The following is a 14,713-nucleotide window of genomic DNA, read 5'->3' as shown; positions in this document are numbered from 1 at the left end:
CCGGCCCGGCTGCCCCACCCGCGCCACGCGCCACGCGGCGCGAGCTCCGTCCGCCCCCGGCGCACCTGCCCGGGGCGTGGCTTCCGGCGGAGACGCCGCCGATTGGCGCAGAGGTGACAAAGGGGCGTGTCTACCCAGGGCCCCGCCCCACCGGGGTACTTAAAGGAGTTGGAGCAGTCGCTTTTCTTAGAACGCTGCTCTCAGTCTCTGTTGCTCACGTTGCGGCCCTTGAGAGACTCGAAGACCCGCTCGCCTTGCTGGGCCACCATGCCGCGTTCTTTCCTTGTCAGGAAGCCCGCTTGCTCTCGCCGGAGACCCAACTACAGCGAGCTGCACGATTCGTCCTTAGGTGAGTTAAAGGGGGTGCCGGACCCCAGGGAGGAGCTGGGGAGACCGGCGCAGGCGGAGTGGGGATCCTTTAGGAGTGGAAATCTGGGCCCCAAATCGAGGGGGACGTGACCGTAGAAGGGGTCTGCCTGGGAACATGTGGCAGAGGGGCTCTGGCAGGTGTAAGCGTGAACCTTGCATGTGGGCGGCTTGGGGGAGGGGTGGAGGGCCAGTGGAAGGGCTCTTTGGGGGCAGGGAGCGGGCAGGGCACAGGGGCCAGAGAATACATTAGTGAGAGAGGCCGCGCCCCAGGAGCTGGTTGAGAGGCCAGGAGAGAAAATGGGGGAGGGGGAGAGAGGCTGGAAGAGGTATGTGGAGCGAGGGGTTTGGGATAGGGCTGGGGAGACTGGGGTCAGGTGCTGGGAACTTGGGGAGTCGAGCAGAAGCGAGAGAAGGCTTCCTCTGGGCTGGGCCTGGGATGTTGGGTTGAGCTCTTCTGGCCTCAGAGAGGTGGTGAGCACCAGCCCCCATCCCCTGGTCTAGGTGGAGGTGGTTAATGTTTGCTGACCGAATGATCTAATGCCTGCCGCCTTCTCCCTGTCTCCTCCAGAGTTCGCCATTCAGCAGCCCTACGACCAGGCCCACCTGCTGGCAGCAATCCCGCCACCCGAGGTCCTCAACCCTAGGGCCTCACTGCCCACGCTCATCTGGGACTCTCTCCTGGTACCCCAAGTCCAGCCCAGCGGCTGGGCCTCCCTGCCACCCCAGGAGGGCCCGAAGGCCAGCGAGCTGACCTCTCTGTCGGATGAGGACAGTGGGAAAGGTTCCCAGCCCCCCAGCCCGCCTTCGCCAGCTCCCTCGTCCTTCTCTTCTGCCTCAGCCTCTTCGCTGGAGGCCGAAGCCTTTGCTGCCTTCACGGGCTTGGGCCAGGTACCCAAACAGCTAGCCGTGCTCACCGTGGCCAAGGACCCCCAGTCTCGGAAGGCCTTCAACTGCAAGTACTGCGACAAAGAGTACGTCAGCCTGGGCGCCCTCAAGATGCACATACGAAGCCACACTCTGCCCTGTGTCTGCGACATCTGTGGGAAGGCCTTCTCCCGGCCCTGGCTGCTACAAGGCCACGTGCGGACCCACACCGGTGAGTAACCCCCAGGGAGCTAGCTGCTGCGCCCTCACCTTCCAGACCCACCCAAACGCATTGCCATCCAGTCTTAGCAACTTGTAGTGACCCACAGGACAGCGTGGAACTGCCCCCGTGGGTGGCCCAGACCGTTAACTCTTCACCCGGGAGTAGAGCAGTCAGTCTGACCCGCCGCTGCCCTGTGCCTTTTGCTGGCTGTTCTGAGCCAAATGAGTGGGAGCTGGAGACGAGGAAGGTGTAACCAACACCTTGCTCTGTGGCCAGGTGTGAACGGGACCTCATCTTGCGCCTCCCTCCCCCAGCCCACCCAGATGCCGATGTTGTCGGACCCCCCCACACCCCTGGCCTTGACTCTTGCTTCGGAAACGTTGGGGAAAAACCTCCTCTGGCTGGTGTTTTACCTCCCTTGATGGGCCTCCCTTTCCTCCTCTCTACAGGGGGTCCCAGCACCCTTTATTTGTGGGGTCCGTATGGGTTGATTGAAAGCTTGCAGTCCAAGAGAATGTACCATGCCTCGAGGTATGGCCTAGGGCAAGTGGCTCACCCCTTCCGGAGGAGGGTTCAGCTAACACCTGCTGGAGGGTGAAGCTGGGAAAATGCACTGCCTTGTGAGTCCTTTGTAATGGTATTATCCCAGTGGTGCTCAGGGTGAAGGGGACCCGCTCAGGCCTGTCAGCCAGGCCAGGGAATGACTTTGCTGGCAGCAAAGAAGCACTGCCTCTCCTCTCTGGAATGAGGGGCAGGTAGCCTTTGGTGGGACCTGAATGATAGGGGGTTGGTAAGGGATTGTTAGGGAAACAGGTTCAAAGGTTATGCTTGTGGACCTCATAGTCAAACTGACCGGTTTGGAGACTCGGTTCTGCCAGGTGGCTGGCCTTGTGGGGGCCAGTCGTGGGGGAGGGCTGCCATTTTGCAGGCATCACAGGTATTTTTCTTATTCCTACAAAGTAGGACTGCTGCCCACTTTTCTCCCTCAAGCCACAAAAAGCCCACGTTTTAACATGTCCAAAAGTCTCAGCTGGACTCCAGGTGGCCAATCAGTTCTACTAGGGCCTCTGTACCGCCACCCCCACCCCCCACCTCTCTCCACTCCCATCCATAGTTTTGTTTTGTTTTTTAAACATTTTATGTAAAGGAACTGTGTGACACAAAAGCCCCAGGACCCCTTGAAATGCACCAGGGCCTTCTCATTGACCCCCATTGTGCCCCTTAATGGTGGGCCCAGTAGGGGGATGTGTGGGGGGGGAGGAGCAGGTGCATGGGGCAGCGGTGCCCTGCACCTGTTCCCGTCGCAGCTGCCGGCCCACAGCATGGCAGGCCCCTTTAATCCAGGGGGTATCACATGTACTGTGTACCCCTCAGCAGCCTTTGTCCCCGCCGGCCTGGTGCCGATTTCACACTCAGGGAGCACCTTAAAGGCGTCTGGGAGGCGGGGAGGGATGCTGGCTAGACAGATGACCCCCCCCTCACCATCAGGTTTTATAGTTCCTCCTTTCCGCTCTGTTCAGGTTTATTTATGGTGCGGTGTGTGTTTATTCCATAAACCTGCCTACAGCCTGGGGAGGGGAGTGGGGCCCTTACAGAGCCCATCTTACGGATGCGAAGGTTGAGGCTCAGCGAGATCTCACAGCTCCTGGAGGCTGGATGAGTACCTGCCCTGGGGGAAGCACGCCCTCTCCTGATCTGCATACACTTGAGAGCAAACGAACTAGGAAGGACTTCACCGAAGGACAGAACAGACCCTCAGCCCGCCCCGCCCAGTGGTGGTTCTCCACCTCCTTGTGGGTGAGGGGACTCAGCACAGGCCCTGGCCCAAGACAGGTGCTCACCACATACCTGGGCAGCACCTGACTCCTCCACCCACTCCCGGCAGCACCTAGCATAGTGCCTCAGGCGCATTGGAGGGCAGATTAATTCATTAGCTCTTTTTGAATTCCTGTAAGGGATTTATTTACTGGATGGGATCTTGGGGTGGGGCTGGGAGGAGGGCCCTCCTTCTAGGAGTCTTTGGAGGCTTACTCCATCACACCTCAGGGCCGGGCCTGGCAGGGGCTCTGCATATTTTTGCTTTAATGAGTTCATTCCTATTAGGACGTTTAATTTGGGGAGTGTTGACCTCCCCTTGGTCCCATCCAAAAAGAAAGGAGACCAAAAAAAGAGGCACGCACTTCCGATGTTTCTGCAATGTAAATGATATCCTCTTGTTTGGGGCGGGGATTCTAACAAGCTGGCATAACATTAGCTGGGAGCGTCCCCTGAGGCTTTTTGCCTTTGTAGAACAAGCACAAAGTCACAGTTCGAACTCAGCCCCCACTCTGAGGGGTTAAGATGAGGCAGGCTGCCCGGTAAAGATTTCACAGCTTCGAATCCCACAGAAGGCCTCCTGGCCTTAGAAGGTTGCTATGAGTCGGAATTGACTTGAAGGCAGTTGTGTTTGATTTTGGGGGGGATACATTCTTAAGGACCCCTGGTGGTAAAAACTCATTCTGTGTTTATTGAGCATGTACTGTGTACCCAACCCTGTGTGCAAAGCCCTGTAAGACTTTTCAGTCAGGGCTGAGAGTGAGGGGAGGGTTTCCGTCATCTCTTACAAGCAGGGTGGGGGTGGGTGGGCAGCCCCAGCCCTGAACGGAGCTCAGGACTTCAGATGGGCTCAGGAGAGACTCCTGCCTCTCGTAGGAACCCTCAGCCTGATTTCAGGGTAGATGGAGACCAGGAGGCTGGGGCCTTGTGATCTGCAGTGGGCATTGTGATGAGGAAGGGCCTGGCTAACTTGGTGGAGAGGCGGCTCAGTCTGCCTCTTAAGCTTTGTTCACAAAGCAGTCCCAGGAATGATTTGCGCTCCCGGCCTGATCATAAGGAATGCCTCCCACAAGCCTCCCTTGGCCGAGGAGAGGCCAAGGTCTCTAGAGTCCTGCACCCTTGACCCTCTGCATGCTCCTGAACCTGCTGCTTCGCCTTCCTGTGCCTCGCTTTCCCAATCTGATATAGCTCCCATGGGGGGCGATGGGGACTGATAAGAGATCCTTGTGGAGCTTCGGCACCACCACCCCCGGTGCAGTCCCCATCCTTGTCCTGATTGCCATTGTTGACTACTTCCTGCGCTGGCCCAGGGCCAGACCAGCTCTATCTGAGCTTCCCGCAGTGATAGGCAACTCCTAGGAGCTGGGAGCCAACAGGTTCCCCTGACAGAGTAGTGCTCCCAGACTCAGGGAAGCCATACCACCACGTGCCCAAAGCTGAACTGGCAGCGTCCCCAGCTGAATCCAGGCTTTATGGTGGCCTGGTTTGGGGAAGTTCCAGCCAGCTCCTTCTGGGGTGGGGTTGGATGGGTCACGCTTCCTAGGGAGGAGCCCAAGACCTCTTGCCCATCTTGGGGTGAGCGTTGTGCCCTCCCTGGCTGTTGGAGGTAGTGGGGGAGGCGCTGCAGGCAGTTCAGCACTTGGTGTGAATGAGGCCCGGCGTGGGGGTGTCCTGGTGACTGGAGGGCGGTCACCCTCAACCCTCTCTGCTCCTCTCTGCAGGTGAGAAGCCCTTTTCCTGCCCCCACTGCAGCCGTGCCTTCGCGGACCGCTCCAACCTTCGCGCACACCTGCAGACCCACTCGGCCGTCAAGAAGTACCAGTGCCGGACCTGTTCTCGTACCTTCTCCCGCATGTCCCTGCTCCACAAGCACGAAGAGTCAGGCTGCTCCGGGGGCCCCCGGGGGCCCTAGGGCCACTTTGGACACCCCTCCAGCATGCTCCCCCCACTCCAGCGAGAAGGACCCTTCAGGGCCGCTGAATTCCCTTCTGAGTGGCCCATTCTGGCTGTGCTGTGCTGGCCTCGTCCCGACAAGGGCCCTTGTCCGGTGGTCTTCACAGCTGTGAGAGGCTGGTGGGCTCTGAACGAGGCCTTTCTGCAGACCTTCCCAGCGGTGGGCAGTTCCAGTTCCAGAGCATTCCCCGGATCATGGCCTCTCTTAGATGGGGGGTGTGTCTGTCCAAAGCTGTTTGGATGTAGGTGCTTTGAGTCAGCCAACCAGACTAGGACTCACCCACCCCCACCCAGAGGCCCCCATTCCTCCCCCTCTACTCAGGCCACCTCTCTGTGAGGTGTGGCTCTAACTATGCAATAGCCCACCCCCTGGCGTGTCTGTGGGGTGGTCACAGGACACAAGCGGGTCGAGACCCCACTGCCCCAGGCCTGGGCAGCTAGTTCAGCCCCCTGTGTGTCACGGTGGCACCTGTTTTCACAGGCAGTTGAACAACTTCTCAAAAGGGACTGTGAGGAATTGCTGTCACTTGTTGAAGCCCCAAGCAGGGTGCTTTGACCTGACCCAGCGGGTCTCCCAGCACTATTTTGGGGGCTCAACAGGTGGACCTGGAAGGAAGATGTTTACATTTTTTTTTAAGGTACACTGGTATTTATATTGCAAGCAACGTTTTGTACTAAGGAGACATTTTGTATAGTAATATGTACAGTTTATTGATATTCAATAAAGCGGTTAATTTATCTATTAAAAAAGATCGACTTGGTTGTGTAGAAAGTGGTTTTTTGAGAGTCTGGGGGAAGGAAGGTCCCTGGGTAGCACAAAGGGTTTGCATGTGGCTCCTAACCCCAACAAGTTGCCAGTTCGACCCCACCTGCTCACTCACATGTGGAAGAAAGGCCTGGCACCCCCTGTTTTGGCAAGGATGATGGTCCAGACAACCTGATGGGGCTCATTCCACTCCCAACAGATGGATTTTAGGAAGGCAGGAAGCGAGCTGGCAGATTTCGGGCAAAGCTTTACATCTTGTCTTTAGAAACCCACCTTGAGAGTCCTGGGCTTGACTCCAGTGCAAATGGCCCTGGGGTGGGGGTGGGGTGGGGTTACAAGGGCGGTTGGAGGCATCTCACCAGGCCGGTGAGCAATGCAGTGGGAGCCCCTTGCAGGCTATGCATCTTCCCTCTATTTATTTATTCTCCTTGCATTTGAAGCTCACTGAGCCCAGAGGGCAAAAGGCTGGCTTCCCTGGGTCTTATCAACTAGACAGCGCCAGGGCTTTGTTGCAGCCTTGCAGGTCTTTGGGGAGGGACTGGCTGCTGCTCCCAGATTGGGGAGTGGAATGAGGATGTCCTTCCTGTTTGCAGGCCCCTGCGCCCTGCCCCTGCCTCCCTGTCGGGCCCACACCTCCGCCTGGTCGCCCTGAGTACCAAATGGCCTTTGATGCAAGGAAATTGGCTGGCTGGAGCCGGGAGGGTGAGAAGCCAGGCCAAAGGGTCGGGGTCACTCAGCTTCCTGCTCTGAGGAGCCTGGAAAGGGGGTCAGCTTGCGTCCTGGGCTGGGCTCCGTCACTCCTCGGCTGGTTGGTCTGGCGTGGGTGACCTCACCTCTGGGGAGGGGTGGGGGCGGGCTCCTGGGCCAGGAGAAAATATGAGGCTGCTTTTAGCACAAAAGGTGCTGAAGGTACCAGTTTCCTGCACAGGCGTCCAGGAGCGAGTCAGGCTGGGGGTGGGGGAGCTTGTTCTGAAGGAGAGATGATTCTTTCTTCCAAACAGGAAACTGTGACCCGCAGGCCGGGAACAGCCCTTAATGACATGCAGCTTTCCTCCAAAAAAAAAAAGTTCTCTAACAATCACCAAATTGTGGCTGGCCTCCCTGAAGGGAAGTCAGGGAGTTGGGGCCAGGAAAGGGGGTGGCTTGGGCACTGGCTTGCTGAAGGCCTACTATGCTCCAGGTCCCAGGGCTGGGCTTCCCCCCACCCCCGCCAAGGTGCTCACAGTGAATGGATGGAAGTCCTGTCTGGAACCTCTCGGCTGTTTTACAGCTTTACAAACGGCTGCGGGGAGGGGGCAGCGCTGGGGTTTGGACTTGGAATCAGGTGCCTCTGGTTCAGGCCTCTGATTCCTGAGGGGTGTGTGGAGCAAGTCATCACCACCATAAGGTCCTGGAACCCCTATTTTCGCTGCTATAAAATGGGAGGGGGTGCCGCTAGTGCCTCCCTTGGGGAGACTAGACAAATGAAGACTACTGAGTGTTTTCTGTGCCAGGCCCAGTTCTAGGCAGCGGGGAGGGAGCAAAGGAATCGCCGTGCTCTTAGAACGTTCCATGGGACATAACTCCTGGAATGTTCTAGTGGGGAAGACAGAAAACAAACAAGGGATTACATAAATAAGACACTGTCCTACCGAGGGGCCCTTCCAGAAGGTAGTACTGTGAATCTTCTGGAAAAACCTGAAGGAGGGGAGAGAACCAGTGAGGAGATCTATGGGAGTGGGGATAACAAAAGATGATATCCCTGGCATGGCTGGCATGCGCTTGCTCCTCTGAGGAGTGGGGGGGCGCGGTGGAGGGCAGAGCTGGTAGGTAAGGCGTAGGCAGCCATTGGCTTTAAGCAAGGGTATGAAGAGCGCTGGTGACCCAACAGTGAAGTGCTGACAGCTAACAGAAAGGTGGGCAGGTGGAATCCACCCAGCGTCTCCACAGGACACAGCTGGTGATCGGCTTCTGTTTAGATTAAAACCAAGAACATCCTCTGGGGCTGTTAAACTGTCCTGTAGCCACACTGAGAGTCGAAATCAACCCATCATAACCACTGCCACCAGCAGGTGCTGGGCAGAGGGATGGGAGGGAAGGGTCCAGTGTCGGTTGCTGTCCAGTTGATGGTGCCTCCTGGGCAAACAGAACTGTGCCCCACAGGGTTTCCAGGGGGCCTCAGACCCTCCACCTTTGGGGTTAGCAGCTTGGTGCATTCACTGTTCCAGCCAGGGACGCCTTAGCAGGAGGGGAGAGAGGGTGGGGACCAAAAGCAAAGCCTGAGGGGCTGGAGGAGAGAGAACAGTGGCCTGACCCAGGGTGGTGGCAGCCATGGGGGTGAAGATGGGATTTAAGAAATGCCATCCAAGAGCCAGGCACACCTGCGATTTCATCGAGTGAGCAAAAGGTGACATTGGACCCAGGTAGGGGGAAGGTGTCGCACGGATGCATGTTGCCCAGTGGAAAACAGCATGCGGCTCATGCTGCCTACTGTGGGAAGGGAAGAGTGGGCCTGAGGATGCCTATTCATACTTGTTGGTATTTGTATACAGAAACGCTGGGAAGGTTTACAATAAACTCATAAAAGCAGTTCCCTCAGGGAATGCAGAGGGGAGGTTGGAGTGGACGGGAGAGGGGAAGGGGAAGGGAGCCTTTCAAAGCATTTTTACAGTTTTTAAAACATGGTTGAAATAATTTCATATGGGCAGAAAAGTTTGCAAAGAAGCAGTAAGCCCCCATTCCCACAAGTTTAACGTCGGCCCCTGCTCTCTGGATGCACGCACCCACCCACCCACCGGCCGCCCACCCTGTCCATTCTGACGGGTGGTCCACCCTGTTTGGCACAGAGCGGAGTGGTGCTCAGTAGCAGATGGCCAGGCCTTTCTTCCTTGGGGCTACAGTTGGGGGGAGGGAGGGTTGGAGCTTCAGCTTTTGGGTGAGCAGTTGAGCACCAACTCCCACTCAGGGGCCTCTATCTGGCCCCCACAGGTTTGACTATCCCTATTTACTGAGTCATTTGAGAGTCAGCTGTAAGCATGATGTCCCTATCCTGCTGATACTGCCCAAGAGCCAGGCCATGATCTTTGACCCAAAAGCAGGCCACGGTGTCACGCGGCCAGTAAATCCAGTCACCATCAGATTTCTCCAGTGGTCCCAGTAATAGGCTCAGTTGGGTTTTGTGGTGGGAGAGGGCACGGTCCAGGACTCAGTCTGGCATCACATGTTGCCTTCAGTTTCTTTCATGCTCAAACATTCCACAGCCCTTCTTTATCTTCCATGACCTTGACGGGTCTCAAGCTTACCCGTCAGCTATTTTGTAGAAACTCTTGGCCATGGAGTCAGTACTGACTCAGAGCGACCCTATAGGACAGGGTAGAACTGCCCGTGAGTTTCCGAGACCGTTGCTGTTTACGGGAGTAGAAAGCTCCATCTTTCTTCCACCGAGTGGCTGGTGGTTTCGAACTGCTGACCTTACGGATCGGATCGCAGCCCAATGCATAACCACTACACCACCAGGCCTCCTCTGCTCTTTTGTAGAAGGTGCTCCAATTCGGGTTTCTGTTGGGCTCTTTCCTTTCGACAAGAACCAAGCAAGTTGGCATCGTGTCTTTGTTGGCACGGTGGCAGTGAGGGTCACGATGTCGGCTTGTCCCATGACCGAGAACATTCACTTGGTTTGGCAAAGGTGGTGTTGGCCGGCCTCCTCCTCAAAAGCCTCCTCTTTTCCCCCTTTGTACTTGTAAGTCTTTTGTGGGGAGACTCTTGGAGCATTTGTGCGTCTCCTGTTACGCCTCTAACTTCCACCCACACGTTGTTGTGCCTCCGCTGGTGATTTGTCTTGGTGGTTGCCAAATGGCGGATTTCCTAACTCCATCGCGCCTTCTCCTTCTAAGCGCTGCCTTTCTCCTGCAGGGAAAAACCTCCCTCCTCTGGAAGGGCAGTGGTTTGTTGCTGTGGGGTTAAGAGATTGGAGGGTGATAGGGTAGTAACAGGGCCTGGCTAGACCAGTAGGGTTCCCCACCCTACCCCAGGAAATAAACCGGCCATAAAGTTGTTCTCCCCAAAAGGGTCCAAGTAGGCAGGGCTGGGGCTGGAGCCACCTCTGGCCACATCTGGGTCCTATTCGTGACTGGGTGCTACCCTGGGGTACTCCCTGAGCTGAGCTGGTGGCTTTGGCTGGCTGGCAGGGATGGGGCCGTTTTTCTCTTCTTTGTTCTCAGACTGTAAATTTCACAATGGTTACAGCAATCCATTCCCATAAAACATAAAATAGAATTAAAGGCTATATGTGAGTTGCATGTTACCAGCACACCCTAGCCTGATGCCTTCAGCATGCCCAGCCTGGAAGAGCTTGGCTTACATCTTCCTAGGTTAGAAAATACACCTGATCCTCCTTATCTGTGGTGTTACAGCCTCTATGGCAATGTCCACGTAATGTTCCTAGAACGCTGAATGAGCAAACAGGCAGCCCTGAGGCTAGGAGGAAGATCCGTGCCCAGGTGACTTTAAAGCAGGGGTTCTCAACCTTCCTAATGCCGCGACCCTTTCATACAGTTCCTCATGTGATGGGGACCCCCAACCATCACATTATGTTCGTGGCTACTTCATCACGGTCATTTTGCTACTGTTACGAATCGGATGACCCCTGTGAAAGGGTCATTAGACCCCCAAGTTGAGAACTGCTGCTTTAAAGGCATGTTGTAGGGAGGCTGGGACAGGTGCATATCGTGTTTTATTTAGCCTTTCTGGAGAAGGGGTCCTTGGTGGCGCAGAGTTGAGCACTGAGCTGCTAAAGGCAAAGTCAGCCATTGGAAATCACCAGCCATTGGGTGGGAGAAAATGAGGCTCCGACAGAGATGTAGAGCCTTGGAAACCCTATGGGGCAGTTCTATCCTGTCCTGTAGGGTCAGGAGGAGTTGCAACTGACCTCATGGCAGTGGGTAGAAAAAAAATACAGGCTCAAAGTCTTTCTCCATGTTGAAGAGCTGCAGGTGAAGGTGATTGTGAGAAGAATTTGCTATGGGTGGGGTTGGGGTGGGGTTGGGGTGGGGTTGGTGAAGGAGGCCTGGTGGTGTAGTGGGTTATATGTTGGGCTGCTGCTAACCACAAGGTCATCAGTTCGAGCCCACCAGCCGTTCTGCGGGAGCAAGATGAGGTTGTCACCTCCAGTAAAGATGTATAGCCTCAGAAACCCACAGGGGCAGTTCTCCTCTGCCTGATGGGGTCACTGTGAGTCAGACCTGACGGGACAGCGGTGAGTGGAAGGTTGGTGAGTTAGTCCAGTTGCTTCATAGTGGGAACACATTTACGTAACAGGACAAGTACGAACGATCCAGGAAGTTAGACGTTTCTAAGCTGGTCTGAGTCAGCGCACCTTTTGACACCAGACGGGCACCGGTTTCCAGTCTACATATGCGTGTATTAGCGGGCCGCCCAGGGAGCCCTGAGCAAATGCCGAATCTTGCCAAACTGCGGCGGGCCTGTAACGTTCATGTCACACATGGTTCCCATCTCCCCACAGGAAAAGCCAGAGTCTGCACCATGGCCCACAAGGCCCTGTACCAATTGGCTGCCGTCACCACTACCTCATCTCCAGCCCCAGCCCCTGCACTCTGAGAGCCACGCCTGCCTCCTGGGGATGCTCACACATGGGGGCTTCAGGGGCCTCCGCTGGGCCTTTGCACTTCTGCTCCCTCGCCCGGACGACTCTCCTGCAGGGAGTCACATAGCTGAACCCTGTGCTTTCAAGCTGTATGTGTGTGTGTGCGGGACACCTTGAACCAAGAAGAACCAGAAATTTGGAACCAACTCAATTGTTCCATGGAGCATGTTGTCCGAGTCAGTTCTGACGCATAGAGACACGGCGTGCCACAGAGAGCCCCGCTTTGAACCCCGACGTCCTCCTCACGGTGGGTGGTTGAGCCCACCGGTGCAGCCCCTGTGTCAATCCGTGTCGTCGGTCAGTTTGTCTTGCTGCGGTGTCTTGCCTGGAGGCTCTGCCTCTGGTGTGTCAAAGACCAGCAGGGTGGACAGGTGGACAGGTTTCAGCGGGGCTTCCAGACTAAGACAGGCCAGGAGGAAGGACGAACTGGGCCACTTCGGAAGAATTCGCCACTGGAAGCTGGCTGCAGCGTGGAATGGAGTCTTCAACCAACTGTGGTCCAACCCATTCCGGAACATTGTGCAGCCGTGAGAATGGGCCGCCTCTTCAGGCATAGGCAGCACATGCATGCTGTGGCTGGGTGGGTGGGTGGGGGGTTGATTTCAATGCCACTTTAGAGAGGCCTCTCTACCTTTTTCATTTCCCCTCCTCCCTGCCTTGGCTCTTCTCTACAGCCTTGTCAGCACTGACAGACGGAGTATTTCATCATTCACAACTCCACTGCGTTTTCTAGTGCCGGTCTGTCTGCCCCCTCCCCAGTGTGTGTGTGTTGGGGGGGGTGTGTGTGTGCAAAGGCCCAGCTGAGGGCCCTGAAGCCCCCATGGCTGGCTCCCGTCACTGCTCCGTGACTCAGGCCTGGTGGCTCCATGCACGCAGAGAGCCTTGTGGCATGGACGCTGAAGGAATGCATGTAGCCGCAGGAGACAGATAAAGCGAGGCCAACAACTTGGCTTTGTGTGTGCCGAGCGTCTTACATAGATTAACTCGTGAAACCTTCCTTTGAAAGAAAAAGAAGGATAAGAAATATCTAGCCAATCAGAGTTCAATGGTTTTACTTGGTGTGGGGAGGGGAGACGTGGCGGGGGGGTGGGGCGGGGGTGCAGGAGAAGTTCTGGAACAAGGAACATCCCTCTGAAGAGACTAGCTCCTCGAGTTACATACAGTGTTGATCATTCAATACCCAACTGCACAAACTGTTAGGGGGATTTCCCAAAAGGGAACTTTTAAACGATTGGCTGTCGTTCACTTCGGCGGCAGGGCGTGGCTTGAGATGGTTTATAAAGTCTGCGTATGTGCCTTCTATAGGCTAGCGCTGGCCTATTGAATGATTTTAAACATTTCCCAGAACTGCCTTTATCAGAAGTTTTTAGTTTCTGGGAGAGCAGGACCACCCACCTGGCAAGGGCGTTTTGGGTCCCACTTCCCTCTGCGGCCCGCCCTGGCACCCCTGGGCCTTGGAGCCACTCCTGCACCCACAGTTGTGCCGTGACAGCCAAGGGCCCTAGCAAGCCTTTCTCAAGGTCTGGAATGGCTCCGGGAATTTTATTCCTCACACACCAAGCCCGTGGGAGGCTTGGGAAGACAGCTGGAGGAGGGGACAGTCCAGAGGGGTTGTGGAGGATGAGTTCGATTTTGCCTCGCTGGTTCTTTGAAGAGAGATGAGGAGAGAAGACCTTAGGTTCCCAACCCGACTGCAGAGGTTATAGCAGAGGTGGGTGGGTGGGGAATGCCCGCTGAGGGGGCTGGCATGGGCAGAGGGATCCGTTGTAGGCCTGGGGGAGGGAGGAGAATTTGGGTTTACCCTGAATATACAGGGAGGGTTGTGGGGGGGCGCAGGCAGGAATGGATTTGTCCTCAAAAGAGAGGCTTGGGTGGCTGTCTGAGGGGCAAGCCTTCTGACTGATGGAGCCTCACAAGAGCCCTAGGTGATGTGGGTGGTAGGGACAGCCCTACAGTGGGTACGGCTCAGGTTCTGGAACCAGTCTACCTGGGGGTCACAGGTAGTTGCATAATCTGGTGTCAATTTGAAGATTAAGAATGTAGGGGTGGGGTCTAGGCTGTCAATCAGGATATAGCCAATGAGGCCTCTGTGTGGGCATGGCCTTCCCCTAAGAATTCTGGGAATTCCTAAATTTCCTCCTTGGAGGTAGGAGAGACTCTCTCCTCACTCCCTTGGAGACTCTCTACTGATATGATACAAGGCTGACTCCCTTCCCTACATCCCTGAGGAGAAGCCACATGGACCTACCCTGATGCAGCCTGAACCATGAACCTGGAGAAGTCACGTGGAGACCCCTGCCAGCGCTGAGATGCTTACAGGGCCACTGGATCAAAGACTTTCTATCCACTGGCCTGTGATCGTCCTGCATTCAGCGTTGTTGCATGTGCTTCGTCAGTCTGAGGAGAACTCTATAGATAGATTGGTATCAGACATGTGGGCTTATATTGGACATACGGGCTTGGACTGGACTGAGTTGGGATGCTTTCTGAATGTACAATTGCCCTTTATGTAAAACTCTTATACACATATGAGTGTCCAATGCATTTGTTTCCCTAGTCTACCAGGACTGACACAACGATGCACCTGTATGACCTTGATCTGACTGCCCCATCTCTGAGCGCCATTTCCTCTCCTGAGGAGCAGTGCATCCTGCCCGGTGTTGGTTGGGCAGATACAATGAGTGCCTACTTAGAGGCTGCTTGGCTGAGGGGCCTGGCACAGGGTAAAGAGGCTCTCTGTTCTCGTCGGCGATCATCACGCCCGTTTTGCAGATGGTGGGGAGTGAGGCTCCAAGAGAGTAAGGAATTGCCCGCCAATCACATAAAGGCTAATGGCAATATTTCAGGCCTCGTTGGGGGCTCCCTAGCCCTTATTGGAGTTGGGGGGTCTGAGCTGGCCTATGCCCTGAGACATAGGTGCCAGGGCTGGGTGGGCAGGCCGTGCAGGGGAGAGCTGGCTGACTGCCTAATGCTTGTGGTTCCCAATCCCCCCATAGTACAAGTTTGGGACCCTGTGCCCCCCCACCCCCACCAAGACTCAAGTTATTTAACTGGGCCTTATGGCCCCAAAGGAGCCCTAGTG

At 55.9% G+C, this 14,713-nt stretch overlaps 1 protein-coding gene across 1 annotated transcript; it reads left to right on the top strand.

Moving 5' to 3' along the window:
- Positions 1 to 242: 242 nt before the first annotated feature.
- On the top strand, positions 243 to 5,968 carry SNAI1 (snail family transcriptional repressor 1). Its single transcript, XM_004698318.2, has 3 exons — positions 243 to 349; positions 938 to 1,465; positions 4,993 to 5,968. The coding sequence occupies exons 1-3, from the start codon at positions 268 to 270 to the stop codon at positions 5,181 to 5,183; spliced, it is 801 nt and encodes a 266-aa protein (XP_004698375.1). The 5' UTR covers positions 243 to 267; the 3' UTR covers positions 5,184 to 5,968.
- Positions 5,969 to 14,713: the final 8,745 nt, after the last annotated feature.

Source organism: Echinops telfairi, unplaced genomic scaffold (assembly GCF_000313985.2).
Source record: "Echinops telfairi isolate 266 unplaced genomic scaffold, ASM31398v2 ScPeMD7_5592;HRSCAF=6446, whole genome shotgun sequence".
Taxonomy (NCBI): domain Eukaryota; kingdom Metazoa; phylum Chordata; class Mammalia; order Afrosoricida; family Tenrecidae; genus Echinops; species Echinops telfairi.
This window is presented reverse-complemented; position numbering and strand designations above follow the sequence as displayed.